The 16,414-nt window shown below is 52.6% G+C and overlaps 1 protein-coding gene across 1 annotated transcript in view; it reads left to right on the forward strand.

Annotated features, from left to right (window-relative positions):
- DNHD1 (dynein heavy chain domain 1) overlaps positions 1–16,414 on the forward strand; it is a 61,963-nt gene that overhangs the window by 27,547 nt on the left and 18,002 nt on the right. Inside the window, 13 exon segments of the mRNA XM_054725675.1 lie at positions 1,305–1,462; positions 1,932–2,072; positions 2,074–2,425; positions 4,893–5,020; positions 5,126–5,324; positions 5,652–5,743; positions 6,221–6,422; positions 7,823–7,948; positions 8,294–8,391; positions 8,506–11,395; positions 11,583–11,772; positions 11,928–12,120; positions 12,347–12,635. Of these exon segments, the coding sequence (XP_054581650.1) occupies positions 1,305–1,462; positions 1,932–2,072; positions 2,074–2,425; positions 4,893–5,020; positions 5,126–5,324; positions 5,652–5,743; positions 6,221–6,422; positions 7,823–7,948; positions 8,294–8,391; positions 8,506–11,395; positions 11,583–11,772; positions 11,928–12,120; positions 12,347–12,635 (5,058 nt within the window).

The following is a 16,414-nucleotide window of genomic DNA, read 5'->3' on the forward strand; positions in this document are numbered from 1 at the left end:
GCCTCTTGGTTACATCCTCCAAGACTCCAAAAGGGCCATTCCCAGTATACCTCAATCATGTGTCCCTGGAACTCACCGTCCCCCTTTGCAGTGGGAGAGATGCTCATAGGCAGTGGTCAGCAAACTGCGGCTCGTGAGCCACATGCGGCTCACTAGCCGCGGTTTGCCGCTCTGTTGATTAATGAGTTTGCCGACCACGGACCTAGACTCTCGATTCCAATAATTAATAGGCTGTTGTTGTTCCTTGTGATTAAACCCCTATCCCAGTGGTCAGCAAACTCATTAGTCAACAGAGCGGCAAACCGCGGCTCGCAAGCCGCATGTGGCTCGAGAGCTGCAGTTTGCCGACCACTGTCATAGGGGATAAGCTGATTTATTTTTCACCCTTCAAAACAATATATATATATATATATATATATATATATATATATATAGCAGAGTGGAGCCAGGCTGTCTGAGTTTGAATCCTTGCGCTGCCACTGTGTGATGTTGATAGTTACTTAACCACTCTGAGCCTCAGTTTGCTTACCTGTAAGATAGGGACAATAATAGTATATAGTATATACTATATACCTCAAAGGGGTTTTAGTGAGGACAATAATAGTATATAGTATATACTATATACCTCAAAGGGGTTTTTGTGAGGACAATAATAGTATATAGTATATACTATATACCTCAAAGGGGGTTGTGTGCTCATACAGGTAAAGTAGTTGGCATTGTATCTGGCATGTAGTGATACTGTATTTTGTGGTATAGTTTATACCATATTTCTATGCTCTTCTGTGCATTATTTTAACATCTCTGAACTTAAGGGGTATATTAAGATGGATGACATGTCAGAGTTTAGATAGTATCACTTTTTTCTTTTATTGTGGTCTATAAAATAATGGTGCCTCCTACAATTGGTAGTATCTTAGATTTGATGAGGTCCCATCTTGATATTATTCATGCCCTCAAAACAATAGGCTTGTTCATATTGCCAAAGGCAGCTCCCATGCTTATCTCCTAGCTCCGTATCTTCTTTCCTTACACCCTTAAAAACAAAAGGCAGATTACCCACTCCTCGCTGTCTCACTCACTCACTCACTCACTCATTCATTCTTGTGTACCCGGGCCCAGCACAGGCCCCGGTGCCTAGCAGCTGACCGGACACTGGGCAGGGCTCCAGTAAGTGTTCAGTGAGTGAGGGAATGAATTCATGGTCTGGCGTCCCCTTCCCACTCCCACTCTGGGCCCACAGCACTCCCTCAGCACCCCTTATGTTGTGCACCCCTTAACACCTCACCCTCCTCTGTGTTCAGAATCCAAGCTGGAGAGCATCAGGAAGGAAATTCTTGAGTATGTCCAGGACGAGAGCTGGAGCCGCAGCCAGCAACTGATGAAGGAGCTCACAGATTTCATCGAGGCCTTCCAAACCATCAACTCCGACATTCACACCATTGCCCGGTGCTCCCAGAAGGTGGGCCCTCCCCCTCCTTCCTTCCCAGGGTACCCGGGGCCCATCCTGCTGAAACGCTCAGCAGGACTCAGCTGAGCTCCCAACAGGACCGGATGCTCTCAGACTGCGCTCACCTGGGTGACCTGCCCTTGCTACCTCTCGCCCTGCTCTCCTGGCTCAGTTTCCCCAGGGCAGGGGGAGGCCCCCGTGAGAAGAGAGAGACACTGCCCTGCTTTCAGAGAAAAAGGTCTGCTCCTGTCCAGTCAGATAGGGATCGGTTGCCCTGTCGCAGGGTAATGATGTGGAGGGGGAGGAGCCGTGCTGTCTGCAGAGAGGCCTGGATGAGAAGGGGCGTGACCTCAGACTGCCCCTGCTCCCAGGGGGTTAAAAGGAGGCAGCTGGAGTCTGGAGCCTCCAGCAGGTGGGCGTGCCCCTCGGGGTGCTGCAGGGTTGAGGCGGGGGTGCCAGTCTCATGCTGTGGCCCCTGCAGTTGAACAAGGCCCTTGAGCAGTACAGCGAGCTGGAGGAGCGGATGGAATACATACGGGCCCTCCACGAGCTCATCCGCAACCACTTCAGCCTCTTCAGTGCGGAGACCGAGACACTGGACATCTCGGTGAGAAGGCAACTCCGGGGAGTCCCCCCTCCCTCCCGGCCCTCCTCCCCCACAAGCACGCGGACCTGACTGCCCTCTGCTTGCCCCCCAGCTCCTGGATCTGTGGGAGGCATTTCAGTTTGAGAGAAGCCAGGCCTCGGAGTTCCTGCTCAGCAAGCGACACGCCATCGTGCCCAAGCTGCAGCAGCTGATGGCGGCGGCGCTGGCCGAGCTGGAAGGCCTGATTGGGAAGGCCCTGTCCAGCCCCTTCATGGACCCTGCACAGGAGCAGAAGAGCATGGAGAACCAGCTCATCGCCCTGGGGCATCAGTTCCAGGACACCACCAGCTACCTCAGCGAACTGCACCACGCCTACACCACCTTCACTGGTACCCAGGGTCCCCGATCCCACCACCCCCGCCCTGTGAGCAACCCCCCCAGCTGAGAGAAGGGGTTGGACTCAAGGTCCTATGTCCTGTGTGACCCTAAGCAAGTTCTGGGGATCTCACACCTTTATCGGTCTCTTATATATGAAAATTGCAGGCTAGAATCTTCATACAATGGATATAGTGCAGTGCTTAGGGTGGGGAGATGGGACTCCCAGTCTGGGAGGGAAGACAGACTGGAGAATGTTCCATTAGGATGTGATGGGGTCAGAGGGCTAAACCTGTGCAGGAGAATGCGAAGGTGTCCTTATCGTAGCACCAGCCTTTGTGTAGCCCTGTTCAACCCAGCCCTACAGCGGGCAGCAGGCCCCAGTGAGCATGGTCTTCCTGCTTCCAGCCGGTGTGGTGTAGTCGGCTGCTGGGGCCTCGTTAGCCCACAGCACAGAGCTACTGGTGTTAATGTCTTCCATGCAGCGGCGCCGCTCCTTCCCTTCTGCCTGTAAAGAACGGTGTGGGCTCAAGTTCTTTTTTTCCTCGGGTGCAGTCACTTCTATCAGTCACTTCTGTCCATTCAAAGGCACATTGCTTCTCAGTTGCTTCTTGGCCAACCTCACTATGACCACCTCTCCCTTTGGGCCTCCCAAGTTCAGGGCTGTTGGCCAAGTGTGAGATGTTGGACACTGGGACCAACCTCAAGCAAGGGACTTTTCCGTTAGCTAAGTATTGGGAGACCTTCATCCTCTACTCTGACCTTGACCGCGGACCTTGACCTTTCCTGCTAGGTTTGGAGATGTTTGTGAAAAAGCACAGCAGTGGATGCAGGCCCTGTAGTGCGAGGCCCAGGAAACCCCACAGCATGGCTTTTACTTCTTTCTTCCCTCCCTGTCTCCTCACCAGACTCCCAGGTTTTGTTAAAATCATCTGGGGTCTTAGATCTAGATGATTAAAATGACCTTTATTTTTCATTATGCATCTTTTACTCTTTGCTTTGTTTTATAACCATGTTAACAACTATTTTGACATCTAAGGATTCCTGGTTTTGTTTATGAATTACCATTTTAAAATACACCACATCTTTTCATTATTTTAATTCTTTCCTTGGATGGCTGTCATGTTTGAGGGTTTGTTTGTGTGTTTTTTTCTAAGAAGAAAATTAGAGGGGTTAACATTTCTAAGTTCCTATGCTAAAAATGTTCTTTCTAATGTCCTCATATCACAGCTTGGCTAAATATTGAATTCTGAGGTTTTCCTCAAATTTGGTATCACATCACTGTCTTCAAAATGTAGCACTGTGGACAAATCGGATATCAATCTGATTTCCCCCTTTTTAGATGATATGCTTATCGATTACTTGAAATGGTTCTTATGTTTGCTCTGGCCTCCTTCCAGAATTCTTATTTGTATATTGGATTTTCTGGATCTCTCCTCCATTTTTTATCTTCTTTATCATCATCTCTTTCTTCCTTTTCTTTCTCTCTCTCTTTCTTTCTTTCTTTCTTTCTTTCTTTCTTTCTTTCCTTCCTTCCTCTTTCTTTCTTTTAGTTCTGGGGAAATATTGTGACCTTGTCTTATAAGATTCCACTTTCTATAGTATCTACTCTATAATTTCCATTGCATTTTTAAACACACATTCGCATGTTGCATGAGTGTGTGTGTTTATGTGCACATGAACAAGGATATAAGCGTGTGTCCATAATAGCAAGGCACCACACTGTGCCTGGTCGTGGTTTCTAATATCATTGCTGTGGAAAGGAACCAGGGCTCCTCAGGGAATGGATAATCCCAGGGCTGTGGCAGGGCAGGTATAAAATGAGCCTGGAATATCTTTTAAACCAGAAAGTAAGGAAATGTTAACTTCTTTTAAAAAGTGATGGGAGCATGTCACAAGGACACAGAAGGGACACCAACTGGCCAAATCTGGGACAATTTGAGCACCAAAGTTCAAATTAAACACTGGGAAAACCGGAATGTATTATCCACACTAATCATAAGAAAGGCTGTGGGGAATGTTCTTAAAGGGGTGGGCTGCCGAGGCCTCATTAAGAAGGAGAGTTTTGAGCAAGGACTTGAATTTGGTGAGCGCGGGGAGCACCTGGTTCTCCGAGGGAACAGTGCTCCAGAATGATCTGTCAGTCAAGGACCCTCAGCAGGAGGGCGTGCCTGGGTACCTGAGCCACAGTAAGGAGCCTGCTGTGGCCTGAGTGGGGTGAGTGAGATGGAGACTAATAGAAGAGGAGCCCTTCCCTTGTACTGCCATTGGGTTGTCTCAGAGAGCCTATCCTTGGGACAACTGTCCCTTGGATTGGCCCCACCTCCACTGTTCTACTAAACAATTTTGGACACCCCCCCCCCCCTGGCACTTTTGGGACCCTACCTTCTGTCCTCATGGGCTCTTGACTGACCATCCCCCACCAGGCCCCCGCCCCCGCCCCCACACATAACCCAGGCCTCAGCCAGCCCTGTCCCACAGGGGATGAGAGTCCTGTGCCCTTGCCAATCTGTGGGATCCATCCTATCCTGCAGCAGCAGAGCATCTGGCACCTGTACCGAGTCATCTCTGAACACATCAGTGATTGGAAGTGCATGGCTTTTGCCAAGGTGCTGACACCCTTCCTTGGAGCTCCTGCCTAGGAATGGAGAGCCTGCGGGGGGGTGTGGGGTGGGGGAGGGTCTCCAGCTGACACTGAGCCCTTCTCCCTACAGTTCAGCCTGCCTATGGCCCAGGAGAAGATAGAGGGCTGGCTGACAGAGGCGACCCAGATAGATGCCACCGTGGGCCTGCACAGCCCGGTCCTGCAGTACTGCATACACATTCTGGAGGAGTTTCGCAGCTACCTGCCCTTGCTTACCAAGCTGAGCAGCCTCCAGCTGCATGGCCTCAACTTCCAAGGCCTTGTTCGAGGTATGTTTATAAGTCGAGTCAGAGAGAGGAGGGGAATGGAAGGACATAGGAGTTAGAACAATGCAACAGCTCAGGCACTCTTATTGGGAACATCCTCCCTGCCACCCCCAAAGCACCATGTGGGTCCTCCCTGCTAACCTGGGCTGGCTCAGGCTGGAGTCTGAGCTCTGGGCTCTGCACTGAGCGCTGGCCTTTGGGTTCGGGGTTCTTGGCTCTTGTTGCACTCAGATCTGCTGTCTGGGAGCTGGGCTGGGCTGGGCTGGACTCTGGGTCCTGGACCTGCCATATGCCAGTGTTGGTCTGACTTGTTGTCCCTTCTACCTCTAGCCTTAGGGCTGGGCAGTCTCAACGTAGAACTCCTAACACTGGGCCAGCTGCTCACTTGTCCACTGCTGGATTTTGCAGATCAAATCAATCAGGTGGGGCCCCCTGGAGGGAGGGAGGTGGTCCCAGGTTCTGTTTGCTAAGCTCTAATAGAGCCGGTTAAGGCCCCCTTGAGACAAGGGGGTAATAGATATTGGCTTGTGGGTGGGTGGGGTTGGGGATGAGATTGCTGGCCTGCCTGAAGCATATGGGGATCTGCTAGGTGGTTCAAACTCTGTGAGACTGAGAGTATGCACCAGCCCCACCAGGGGAAGGAAGTAGGTGACAGCCCCAGAGTTGTGGGCACACAGGATGGCAGATGTCCCCCAACACTTACTCTGCCCCAAAAGAGCACGAGAACCAGCTGGAGCCTTGCAACATAGTGGGTTTCAGGGCAGCAGCCCAGGTCAGAGTGTGCTGCTGATGGCCCATCTCTGAGACCTGCACTCCCCTGAGCCTGGCCCTTGAGTCCCAGCTCGTGTTAATCCCTGAGCCCTTGCCCAGTCCTGGTTTCTGAGCCCCAGCTCTTGCAGATCTGGCGGAATGAAAACGAGCACATTCATGCCCAAGAGGCCCTGCAGCAGCTGCAGCAGGTCTGGGAAGCACGCCAGCTGCGCCTGCTCAACTTCATCCTGCAGGTGCCCTGCGAGCCCTCCGCCGCCCCGGGGCGCTCCAAGAGGCACATGCTCCGCAGGGACGTAATGGCCCAGGATAGTGGCACCTTCATCCTTTCAGGTGAGACCCAGCCCTTGTGGCCCAGTGAAAGTCCCCCGCTGGGGGCCATATTCATCCACCACATCCCCCGAGCCCGGCCGGATCTGGCTTCTCTAGCCCAGGTCCCCATCCTTGCTGGAGCGCCTGCGACATCATTCTGTTCTGAGACACTGTCGTTCATGGAGCTCCCGGCCCCTCACTCCCACGAAACGCCTGGCTTCTTCAGCAAAGGTCCTCCCCTTTCTAAGTGAATTAAGAAATGCCTCATGGTCATGTCTCTCCACCTTTCCATCTTCTGTCCTCTAGCATGTGCCCTGCTGTCTGACCTTTTGCCCTGCTCACTCATTCCTTTTTCGCTTCCTCATCAAACCCACCTGCCTCCGCTGAGCCAAACACAGGAGACCCTGAGATTTCCAGACAGAAGTTCTGTCTCTTAGGAGCTCCCAGTCTAGTGAGAGAGAGAGAGCAGAGTAGAGAGAAGTGCATGGTGGAACACCTAACTGAGGGCAGTTGAATCTCAGAAAGCAGCTTCAAAGGACCAGGGAGAGTCAGAGAAACTCCCCTTCCCTTAGGGCAGTGGTCGGCAAACTGTGGCTCTCGAGCCACATGTGGCTATTTGGCCCCTTGAGTGTGGCTCTTCCACAAAATACCACGTGCGGGCGCGCACGTACAGTGTGATTGAAACTTCATGGCCCATGCGCAGAAGTCGGTTTTTGGCTCTCAAAAGAAATTTCAATCGTTGTACTGTTGATATTTGGCTCTGTTGACTAATGAGTTTGCCGACCACTGCCTTAGGGGGAGGCCTTTTGCTGACTTTTGAAGGAGGAGGAGTTTTCTCAAATTGCAAGGGGGGGAAAGGCATGCCAGGGAGAGGGAACAGCATGGGTACAGGCACCCCAGGTGGTATTAGTTAGGGAACTGGCAGAAGTCTCCCACTTCCTTTCTTGCACTCGTGCATTGTCTACTATTTCCAATTTCAGTTTCTTTGTAAAGTTGAGCAATGCCGTGAAGACATTTGTTAAGTTACCTGAGACCAGAACTTTGCTAGATTTTTATTATAATTTCCCAATTTTTGAACATTGGCTGGCCTATACCTAATTTAATGTTTTTATCAACTCACCTTTCCTGAAGCCTTCCCTGGTTTCCATAGAACCAATAGCTCTTTTCCCCACCTATATATCTCAGTGGTTAACATGATATTAGATTAAATTCTGTAAGTGAAATTATAACTCACATAAGCAGGTTTCCCAACACACTGTGGCTTTTGGTGAGTCTACAGCTCAACTAGTGGCAGAAAAGAAATGGTTGGGTCTTCTAGAGAATAGCTGGAGATCTGTGACCGTGAACTTGGGGCCTTAGCCACTCCTGCCCTTGCCTCATCTGACTGCCAGTGCAGCTCAGCTGAGCCCACCCTTCCTTAGATTACAACAGCCTGCAGGATTCCGTCCAGGAGAGTATTCAGATGTTGTTCAAGATCCTGGCCATCCAGAAATCGGGAGACCTTTACAAAAGAGCTGTGGAGTGGATGACCATCTTGCATGACCTGAGTGAGTGCAGGCCCCTAGCTGGGCTTATGTGTGGGACCTGCAGTGGGATGGCCCAGAGGGGATGGGGTGAGAGGTGGGGACTAGGTGGGGAAGATCTGAATGGCAGAGTGAGGACCTCCTGCAGGCCGAGGGGACTGCATCTTTATTCACAGTGAAAGTTTTCTCTCCTCCAGGCGAGGTCCTTGGGTCCTGCTGAGTAGAATATTTTGGGGTGGGACAACCTGAGAGGTGAGGAACAGGCTGGACCCCATTGCCACAACCCTAGTATTCCCCCAGCATTGCTCTGGCTGCTCACATTGCCACAACCCTAGTATTCCCCCAGCATTGCTCTGGCTGCTCACACAGGTGACATACTGGAGGTGTGGGTGACTTTCCAGCAGAAGTGGATTTTTCTGAATAAAGTTCTGCATGAGATGAAGATACAGTTTCCCAGTTCTGATCTGGTAGGGAAGCGGGGTGAGGCAGGGTGGACAGAGGCTGCTGAGCAGTGGGGCGCAGTGGCGGTGGGAAGTGCCTCTTCACATCCACCCTCACTTTTACCCTTTCCCTCACCACAGAACTCTCGTTTCAAGGCCATGGATGATCAGTATCGGGCCCTGATGCAGACCTCTGTGGCTGACCCCCTGGTTCTGTCACTCGTGGTGCCCAGTGGCCAGCGGAACTCTTCCTTCCAAGGCCGGAAGCTGCAACAGATGCTGCAAGCCGGCTCAGTGGAGCTGGAGGGCATCATTACGGCCCTGAAGAGCGTGCTCTATGACTTCTGTGTTCACTTCCCCCGCCTTTTCTTCCTCAGTGACAGTGAGCTGGTGGACCTCCTGGTCGCCCGACTGGAGCCCGATGAGGCCCAGATATGGGTACGACACTGTTTTCCTCACGTGCTGGCTGTGAGCTTCCAGTCCAGCCTGACTGGTGAGCACACGGATGCCCCGGAGTCGAGGCCAGGCCTACAGACTCAGGTGGAGGGCCTTGCAGTGCTCGGCGCCGGTGGGGAGAAGGTGAAGCTGCAGCAGCCCCTTCTTCTGCATCCGGATCTCCCCCGGTGGCTGGCCTCTCTGGAGAAGGCTCTGCGTTTGGCACTGGTGCATATGCTGCAGGGCTGTGTGGCTGCCCGTCTGCAGCGCAGTGTGACTCCGGCTCCATCCGTAGACAAGGAGCTGCCCCAGCGAAGCCAGTTGTCCTCGCAAATGTATGTCTACCACTGGCTGGATTTAGTCAAGGCCTTCCCGTGGCAGTGTGTGCTGGTGGCAGAGGAGGTGGTATGGCGGGCCGAGATGGAGGAGGCTCTGCTCCTGGGGAAGACCCTGACCATGGTGCGCACACATGCAAGCAAGCTGGAGGTACTGGTGCATTTCGTACGGACCCAGAAGGCCTCCCAGGGTGGACAGCCCCTGCCCCTGCCCTCTGTCCGCGAGACCAGCCTGCTCAGTGCCCTAGTGGCCGTGACCGTGACTCACCGGGATATAGCGCAGCTGCTGAAGGAGCATGAGGTCAGTGATCTGGCAGACTTCCACTGGGCCCGCCAACTCAAGTACCACCTGGGTTCATCTCACATCATCTCCCAAAGCCCCTTACAGAGTCTCAGGACCATTGCATCTATGGACACCTCTCTGTCACCAGCTGCATGCTGGGTAGATGTGCTGGGCCGGTCCTTCCTGTACAATTATGAGTACCTGGGTCCCAGGCTGGGGTCTCTGCCCAGCTTGCTGCCTGAGTGGCCAACCCTGGCACTCTTATTGGCCCTGGAGGAGGTGGCCTGTGGGACCCTACTGGGACCTGATGGCATGGGCAAGGCAGCCATGGTGAAGAGCCTGGCACAGGCCCTGGGGCGCCAGCTGGTGATGATACCCTGCTTGCCTCAGATAGGGGCCCAAAGTCTGAGCAACTACCTGAACGGCGCCCTGCAGGGTGGCGCCTGGCTGCTGCTGGAGGCCGCTCAGCACCTGCCGCTCGGCTTGCTCTCTGCCCTGGGCCAGCGCCTGGCTGAGCTGCGCAGCCTCTATGCCCCGCTGTACCGGCAGGTTTCCCGAAGCACCAGTACCATCGACCCAACCCACCCCCAGCTCCTTGGCAGGGGTTTCTTTGAGAAAAACCACGTGGACATGCGCCTGGGCTATGGCTGTCTCCTGACGCTACGTTCCCTGAGCCCCGCTGTGCCTGCCAACCTGCGCCTGCTGCTGCGGCCTGTGGCACTGACACTGCCGAACCTACAGCAGGTGGCAGAGCTGACTCTGCTGGGCGCAGGGATGCGGGAGGCCTCCCTCCTGGCTACCCGCCTGTCCAAATTCTTCTCCCTGGAGCGTGAGCTGGTGTCTGGGCCCCTGCCCTGCCGCTTGCCACTGCTCAAGCGGGTCCTTGCAGACACACTACAGGCTCTAAATGTGACCAAGGAGCAGCCCAAGTCCCAGCTGCCCCTCAGCCTTGCTGCCGCCCAGGAGAGGGTCCTACTGCGTGCCCTGCTACGCTCACCTCTGTTTAGCATCCTCGACGGGGTCCGCCTTCACCACCTGCGAGAGCTGCTCTGTGGGACCTTCCCCAGCGCCAGGCAAGTGCTGGCGGAGCCCGTGGCCCCCAGGCTGAGGAAGCCACTGCTGGTGGAGGAACTGCAGCAGGCGGGCCTGCATCCCAGCACTGATATTTTGAGTTCCCTGGAGCAGCTGAGCCAGGCCCTGGGCCAGACCTCGGGCATTTTGCTCCTGGGCCCTGCAGGCTGCGGCAAGACCACGTGCTGGCACAGCCTATTTACGATCCAGAATCGGCTGGCGGCCACGGAGGGCACCTCAACACAGGGCTGCCTGCCTGTGGAGATGACGCACCTGTATCCCAGTGTCCTCAGCCCCGAGGAGTTCCTGGGGTGGCAAGAGGGCCCCTGCTGGCACCAAGGCGTCCTCCCCAGGCTGCTTCGTGCAACCGGTCAGTGCAAGACTGTGGACCCAAAGAGCAAGGCCCGGGGATCGGTGAGGACCCAGCACTGGGTAATATGTGACGGGGTCTCCAGTGCCGCTTGGCTGGACTCCGTCACTTGCCTCCTGCGTGACCCCCCCCAGCTTATCCTCCCCAGTGGCCAGCAGGTAGAACGATCCCCGGATACCTTTCTCCTGATGGAGGTGGGAGATGCCACAGGAATGCCCCCCGCAGTGGTGGGCCGCTGTGCCCTCGTCTGGTGCGGTGGGGAGCAGACGTGGAAGGGGATGCTGAGAGCCCTGATGGCAGCCCTGCCCCAGGAGTACTGCCTGCAACCCCAGACGGTCACCGAACTCAATCACCTGGCTGAAGTGCTGGTGCCTGCAACGTTCCGATTCCTCACCCGCCAGGGTGCCAGCTCCGTGCTGCAGGCACATGGGCAGAAGGCTGTTTGCCCAGGTGTGGCTGAAATCACCAGCCTGGCTCGCCTCTTACGTTGCCTGCTTGACCCCCACCTACGCATAGATGAGGAGACACATGTCTCAGGTGAAGGGAAGGGAAAGAGAGGGCTGGCTTGAGATCTCTGAGGCCTGGAGGTTAGATGGCATCTGGCTGGAGCCTGGGGGGTGGGGTCTTTGGTGGACTTGGGCTTGGGGACTGAAAGTGAGAAGTAATCGAGCCAACTCTCCTCCCCTGCCCCCACTTCTTACCGGGGCTCCTATTCTGGCCACAGTGAACTTTGCAGAAGACCTCAGTCATAGTGATTCTGGAACCCAGAGCTTCATGTCCTCGAAAAGCAGCTCTCTGACCCGGTCCCAGGCTGACAGCAGTGATGTGCCTAATAAGCGCAGGGAGCACTTGCTGGTTGTCAGCAGCTTTCTCTTTGCCTTGATCTGGGGCTTTGGAGGCCACCTTCCTTCCAGGTATCTCCAGGGGTGGGGAGTGGCGGATGCAGAGGGCTGAGATGGACTGGCCCGTGGGAGTCAAACCCAAGGGGTCACTGTCCGGGAGGGTGGAGTGTGTCACAAATGGGGCTGTTGTAACTCTGACACTTCTGCCTGTGTGTCTGTCTGAGCAGGCTCTGGTCCGTCTTTGATACCTTCCTGAGGGATTCTATTAGCTACCTCCCCAACTATCCCGAGCCATCGCCCTCAGCCTCGGTGTTTGATCTTCATTTATGCCCTGAAGATGGGACACTGGTCCCCTTCACCGGGCAGTACGTGGGCAGCCGCATCAAGGGATCTCTGGGCACCTTCAGTCCTTCTCCCCAGGTGTGAGGACAGTGGCTGGGGTTGGGGCTCAAGGGGCTCTCCTGGGAGAGTCCACGTTCTAGGCCCAGCTGAGGCCTATTTGCTCCCTTTCTTGGCTATGTTTTCAGCCTTGCAAGAATACAGAAGTATTATGCAAGTAGAGCTTTAAGACAAGATCCCTAGACCTTTCCTTTCAGCTGGATTACTGTCCGGAGCTGCCACAGTAAGCCCTGCTCCTGTCCTGCAGACTGAACGACTCTTGTATGTGGTGGACCTGCTTCTGACGGAGGGACACCCAGTGCTGCTGGCTGGAGAGGCAGCTACAGGGAAGTCGGCCTTTGTGGAGGTGCTAGTGGAACCACAGCACCCTTACATCTGCACCCACATCCACCCTGCCTTCAGTACCACCCACTTTCGCCTTCTGCTGAGCCGAGGGGTCCAGAGCCAATCACGAACCAGCCTGAGGTCTGGGCAGCACCTGAATGCTAAAGGCTCCCTCCTCTTCCTGCTGGAGGATCTGCACCTGGCCGCTTCCGGTGAGGAGCTGGGAGGAGGGAAGGGAGGCAATACCTCCAGGAAGCCTGAACCTCCAGGCATAAAATCTGATAAACAGGTCATTGGGATAGAATAGAGATCCAAGAAATAAAGTCTCACTTATATTGGCAATTAATTTATGACAAAGGAGGGAAAGATATACAATGGTGTAAAGACAGTCTCTTTGATAAGTAGTATTTATTGCCCAAACTGGACAGATACATGCCGTAGACAGAAAATATCCATGATACACATATCTGACAAAGAACTTAAATTCAGAATATATAAAATAATGTACAACTCAATAAGAAAACAAACTCCATTTTAAAAAATGTACAAAAGAATAGACACTTCAGGAAAGAAAGATATGGTACCAATTAGCACATGAAAAGATTCTCCATGCTATTCGGCATCAGTGAACTGCAAATTAAAACCCCACCATGAAATAGTAGTTCAAACCTTCTAGAAAGTGTACAGTTAGAAAGACTGAGAATAGAAAGTGTTGGGAAATGCAGAGCAACTGAAACTCTCACACTTTGCTGATGGGACTGTTAAATGATATAACTGCCCTAACTAGTTTGGCTCAGTGGATAGAGTGTCGGCCTGTGGACTGAAAGGTCCTAGATTCGATTCCTGTCAAGGGCATGTACCTTGGTTGCGGGCACATCCCCAGTGGGCGGGGGGGGGGGGGGTGCAGGAGGAAGCTGATTGATGTTTCTCTCTCATCGCTGTTTCTAACTCTCTATTCCTCTCCCTTCCTCTCTGTAAAAATTCAATAAAATATACTTTAAAAAATGATATAACCACTATGAAAAGAGTGTGGCAGTTCCTTATCAAATTAAATATATACTTACCATAAGACCCAGTAATTCTATTTGTATGTATTTACCCAAGTGAAATAAAATCATATTTATGTTCTCAAACGTATACGTGAATGTTCATAGCAGCATTATCCTGAATAGTCAAAATGCAGAAACCTAAATGCCTATCAGTATGTCTGTCGATGGATTTACAAATTGTGGTATTTTCTTTAAAATATATTTTATTGATTTTTCACAGAGAGGAAGGGAGAGGGATAGAGAGTTAGAAACATCGATGAGAGAGAAACATCGATCAGCTGCCTCCTGCACACCCCCTACTGGGGATGTGCCCGCAACCAAGGTACATGCCCTTGACCGGAATCAAACCTGGGACCCTTCAGTCTGTAGGCCGATGCTCTATCCACTGAGCCAAACCGGTTAGGGCCAAATTGTGGTATTTTCATAGTAGACTACTACTCAGCAACCAAATGGAACAACCTACTGGTACACACAAAACATGAATGAATTGTAGAATCATGCTTAGCAAAAGAAGCCTGTATGGTAAATTGCATATAGTGTATGATTCCCCTTATATGAAGTTCTAGAATAGGTAAACTAATCTATAGTGATAGAAATTAGATCAGATAGAAATTCCTAGGACAGTGAGATGGGGGGATTGACTGCAAGCGGCATGAAGGAACTTCTGGGGTGGTGAAAATGTTCTAAATATCATCGAGTTGGTGGTTACACAGGTACATACATTTGTCAAAGTTTATTGAACTATACTTTTAAAATAACTACATTTTATTTTATACTAGAGGCCCGGTGCATGAATTTGTGCAAGGGTAGGGTCCCTAGGCCTGGCCGGATATCAAGGCCAATCAGGGCCTTCCCGCTGCCAGGTGGGGCCTCCCTTCCCCGGCTGCGGGCCGCCAGCTGGGCCTTCCTTCGTTCTGTGCCACCCCCTGGTGGTCAGTTCACATCATAGTGATTGGTCTCCTAGTCAAATTCCTGTGGGGATAATTTGCATATTAGGCATATATATATACCATATATATATATATATATATATATATACATACATACACACACACACACACACACACACACACACACACTAGAGGTCTGGTGCACGAAATTCATGCACGGGGGTGTGTGTCCTTCAGTCCAGCCTGCACTCTCTCCAATCTGGGACCCCTCAAGGGATGTCCGACTGCCCGTTTAGGCCCGATCCATGTAGGATCGGGCTTAAACGGGCAGTCAGACATCCCTCTCACAATCCAGGACTGCTGGCTCCCAACTGCTCGCCTGCCTGCCTTCCTGATTGTCCCTAACTGCTTCTGCCTGCCAGCCTGATCACCCCCTAACCACTCCCCTGCCAGCCTGATTGATGCCTAACTGCTCCCCTGCCGACCTGTTTGCCCCTAACTGTCCTTCCCTGCAGGCCTGGTCACCCCTAACTGCCCTCCCTTGCAGGCCTGGTCCCCTCCAACTGCTCTCCCCTGAAGGCCTGGGTCCCTCCCAACTGCTCTTCCCTGCAGGCCCAGTCACCCCCAACTTCCCTGCTCTGCCGGCCTGGTCATCCCTAACTGCCCTCCCCTGCAGGCTTGATCACCCCCAACTGCCCTCCCTTGCAGGCCTGGTCCCTCCCAACTGCCCTCCCCTGCTGGCCATCTTGTGGTAGTCATCTTTGACCACATGGGGACAGCCATCTTGTGTGTTGGAGTGATGGTCAATTTGCATATTATTATTTTATTAGATAGTATAGAGGCCTGGTACACAGATGGGGGCCAGCTGGTTTGCCCTGAAGGGTGTCCCAGATCAGGGTTGGGGTTCCCTTAGGGCTTGGGGCAGCCTGGGAGAGGGGCCTGTGGTGATTTGCAGCCCGGCGACCCAAGCGGAGGCCCTGGGATCTGGGATTTATTTATCTTCTATAATTGAAACTTTGTAGCCTTGAGCAGAGGCCAAGGCAGGCCAGTGCAGGCAGAAAGCTTGGCTTCCTCCATCACCGGGGGCAACACAAGCCTCCTGCTCTCTCCAGCTCTGTGGCTGCAGCCATTTTTGTTGGGATTTATTTATCTTCTATAATTGAAACTTTGTAGCCTTGAGTGGAGGCCTGGGCCTGCCAGGGCAGGTGGAAAACTTGGCTTCCTCCATTGCTGGGGAAACCCAAGCCTCCTGCTCTCTCTGTGGCCATAGCCATCTTGGTTGGGTTAATTTGCATACTCGGTCCTGATTAGCTGGTGGGCATGGCTTGTGGGTGTAGCGGAGGTATGGTAAATTTGCATATTACTCTCTTATTAGATAGGACTAGAGGCCCAGTGCATGACAATTTGTGCACCCCCGGGGGGGAGCCTTCAGCCCAGCCTGTGCCCTCTTGCAGTCTGGGAGCCCTCACTCCTTACCACCTGCCTGCTCACTGCTCTTTACTGCTCAGCACCCCGCTCCTTAGCGCTGCCTCAGAGGCAGGAGAGGCTCCTGCCACCACTACTGCGCTCGCCTGGCTTCTGTCTATGGCATGTATCTGGTGGTCAGTACACGTCATAGTGACTGGCCATTCAGTCGATTTGCAAATGACCCTTTTATTATATAGGGTACCTATATTTTAGTCGTATTTTAATAAAGTTGATTTTATGAAAGTGTGCATGTGATGTAACTCCACACTCTGTGATGACTGCATTTCCCCACTGCCCCCCACTAATTTGGTCAGATTATGTTTACAAGCATCTCAGCTTCTAAACTTTCCCATTCATTAACCTTCAGTTAATGAATAATTGGCCATAAAGGTAGGATTTGGGGGAGAAGAGAGAAGAAATTACTCACTTTTAGGGAGAGTGTGTGGGAGAGAGAACAACTTAGACATGACCAAAACCAAGCACATCAGATGCACAAAATTACTTCAGAATCCTATGTGTTCAGAAGTAAACTGAGCAAGGCAGGGATAGAGGAACAGGGTGACACTGCCATGTGGACTCAAGCAT

The sequence above is a fragment of the Eptesicus fuscus genome, chromosome 13 (assembly GCF_027574615.1).
Source record: "Eptesicus fuscus isolate TK198812 chromosome 13, DD_ASM_mEF_20220401, whole genome shotgun sequence".
In the NCBI taxonomy this organism is placed as follows: Eukaryota; Metazoa; Chordata; class Mammalia; order Chiroptera; family Vespertilionidae; genus Eptesicus; species Eptesicus fuscus.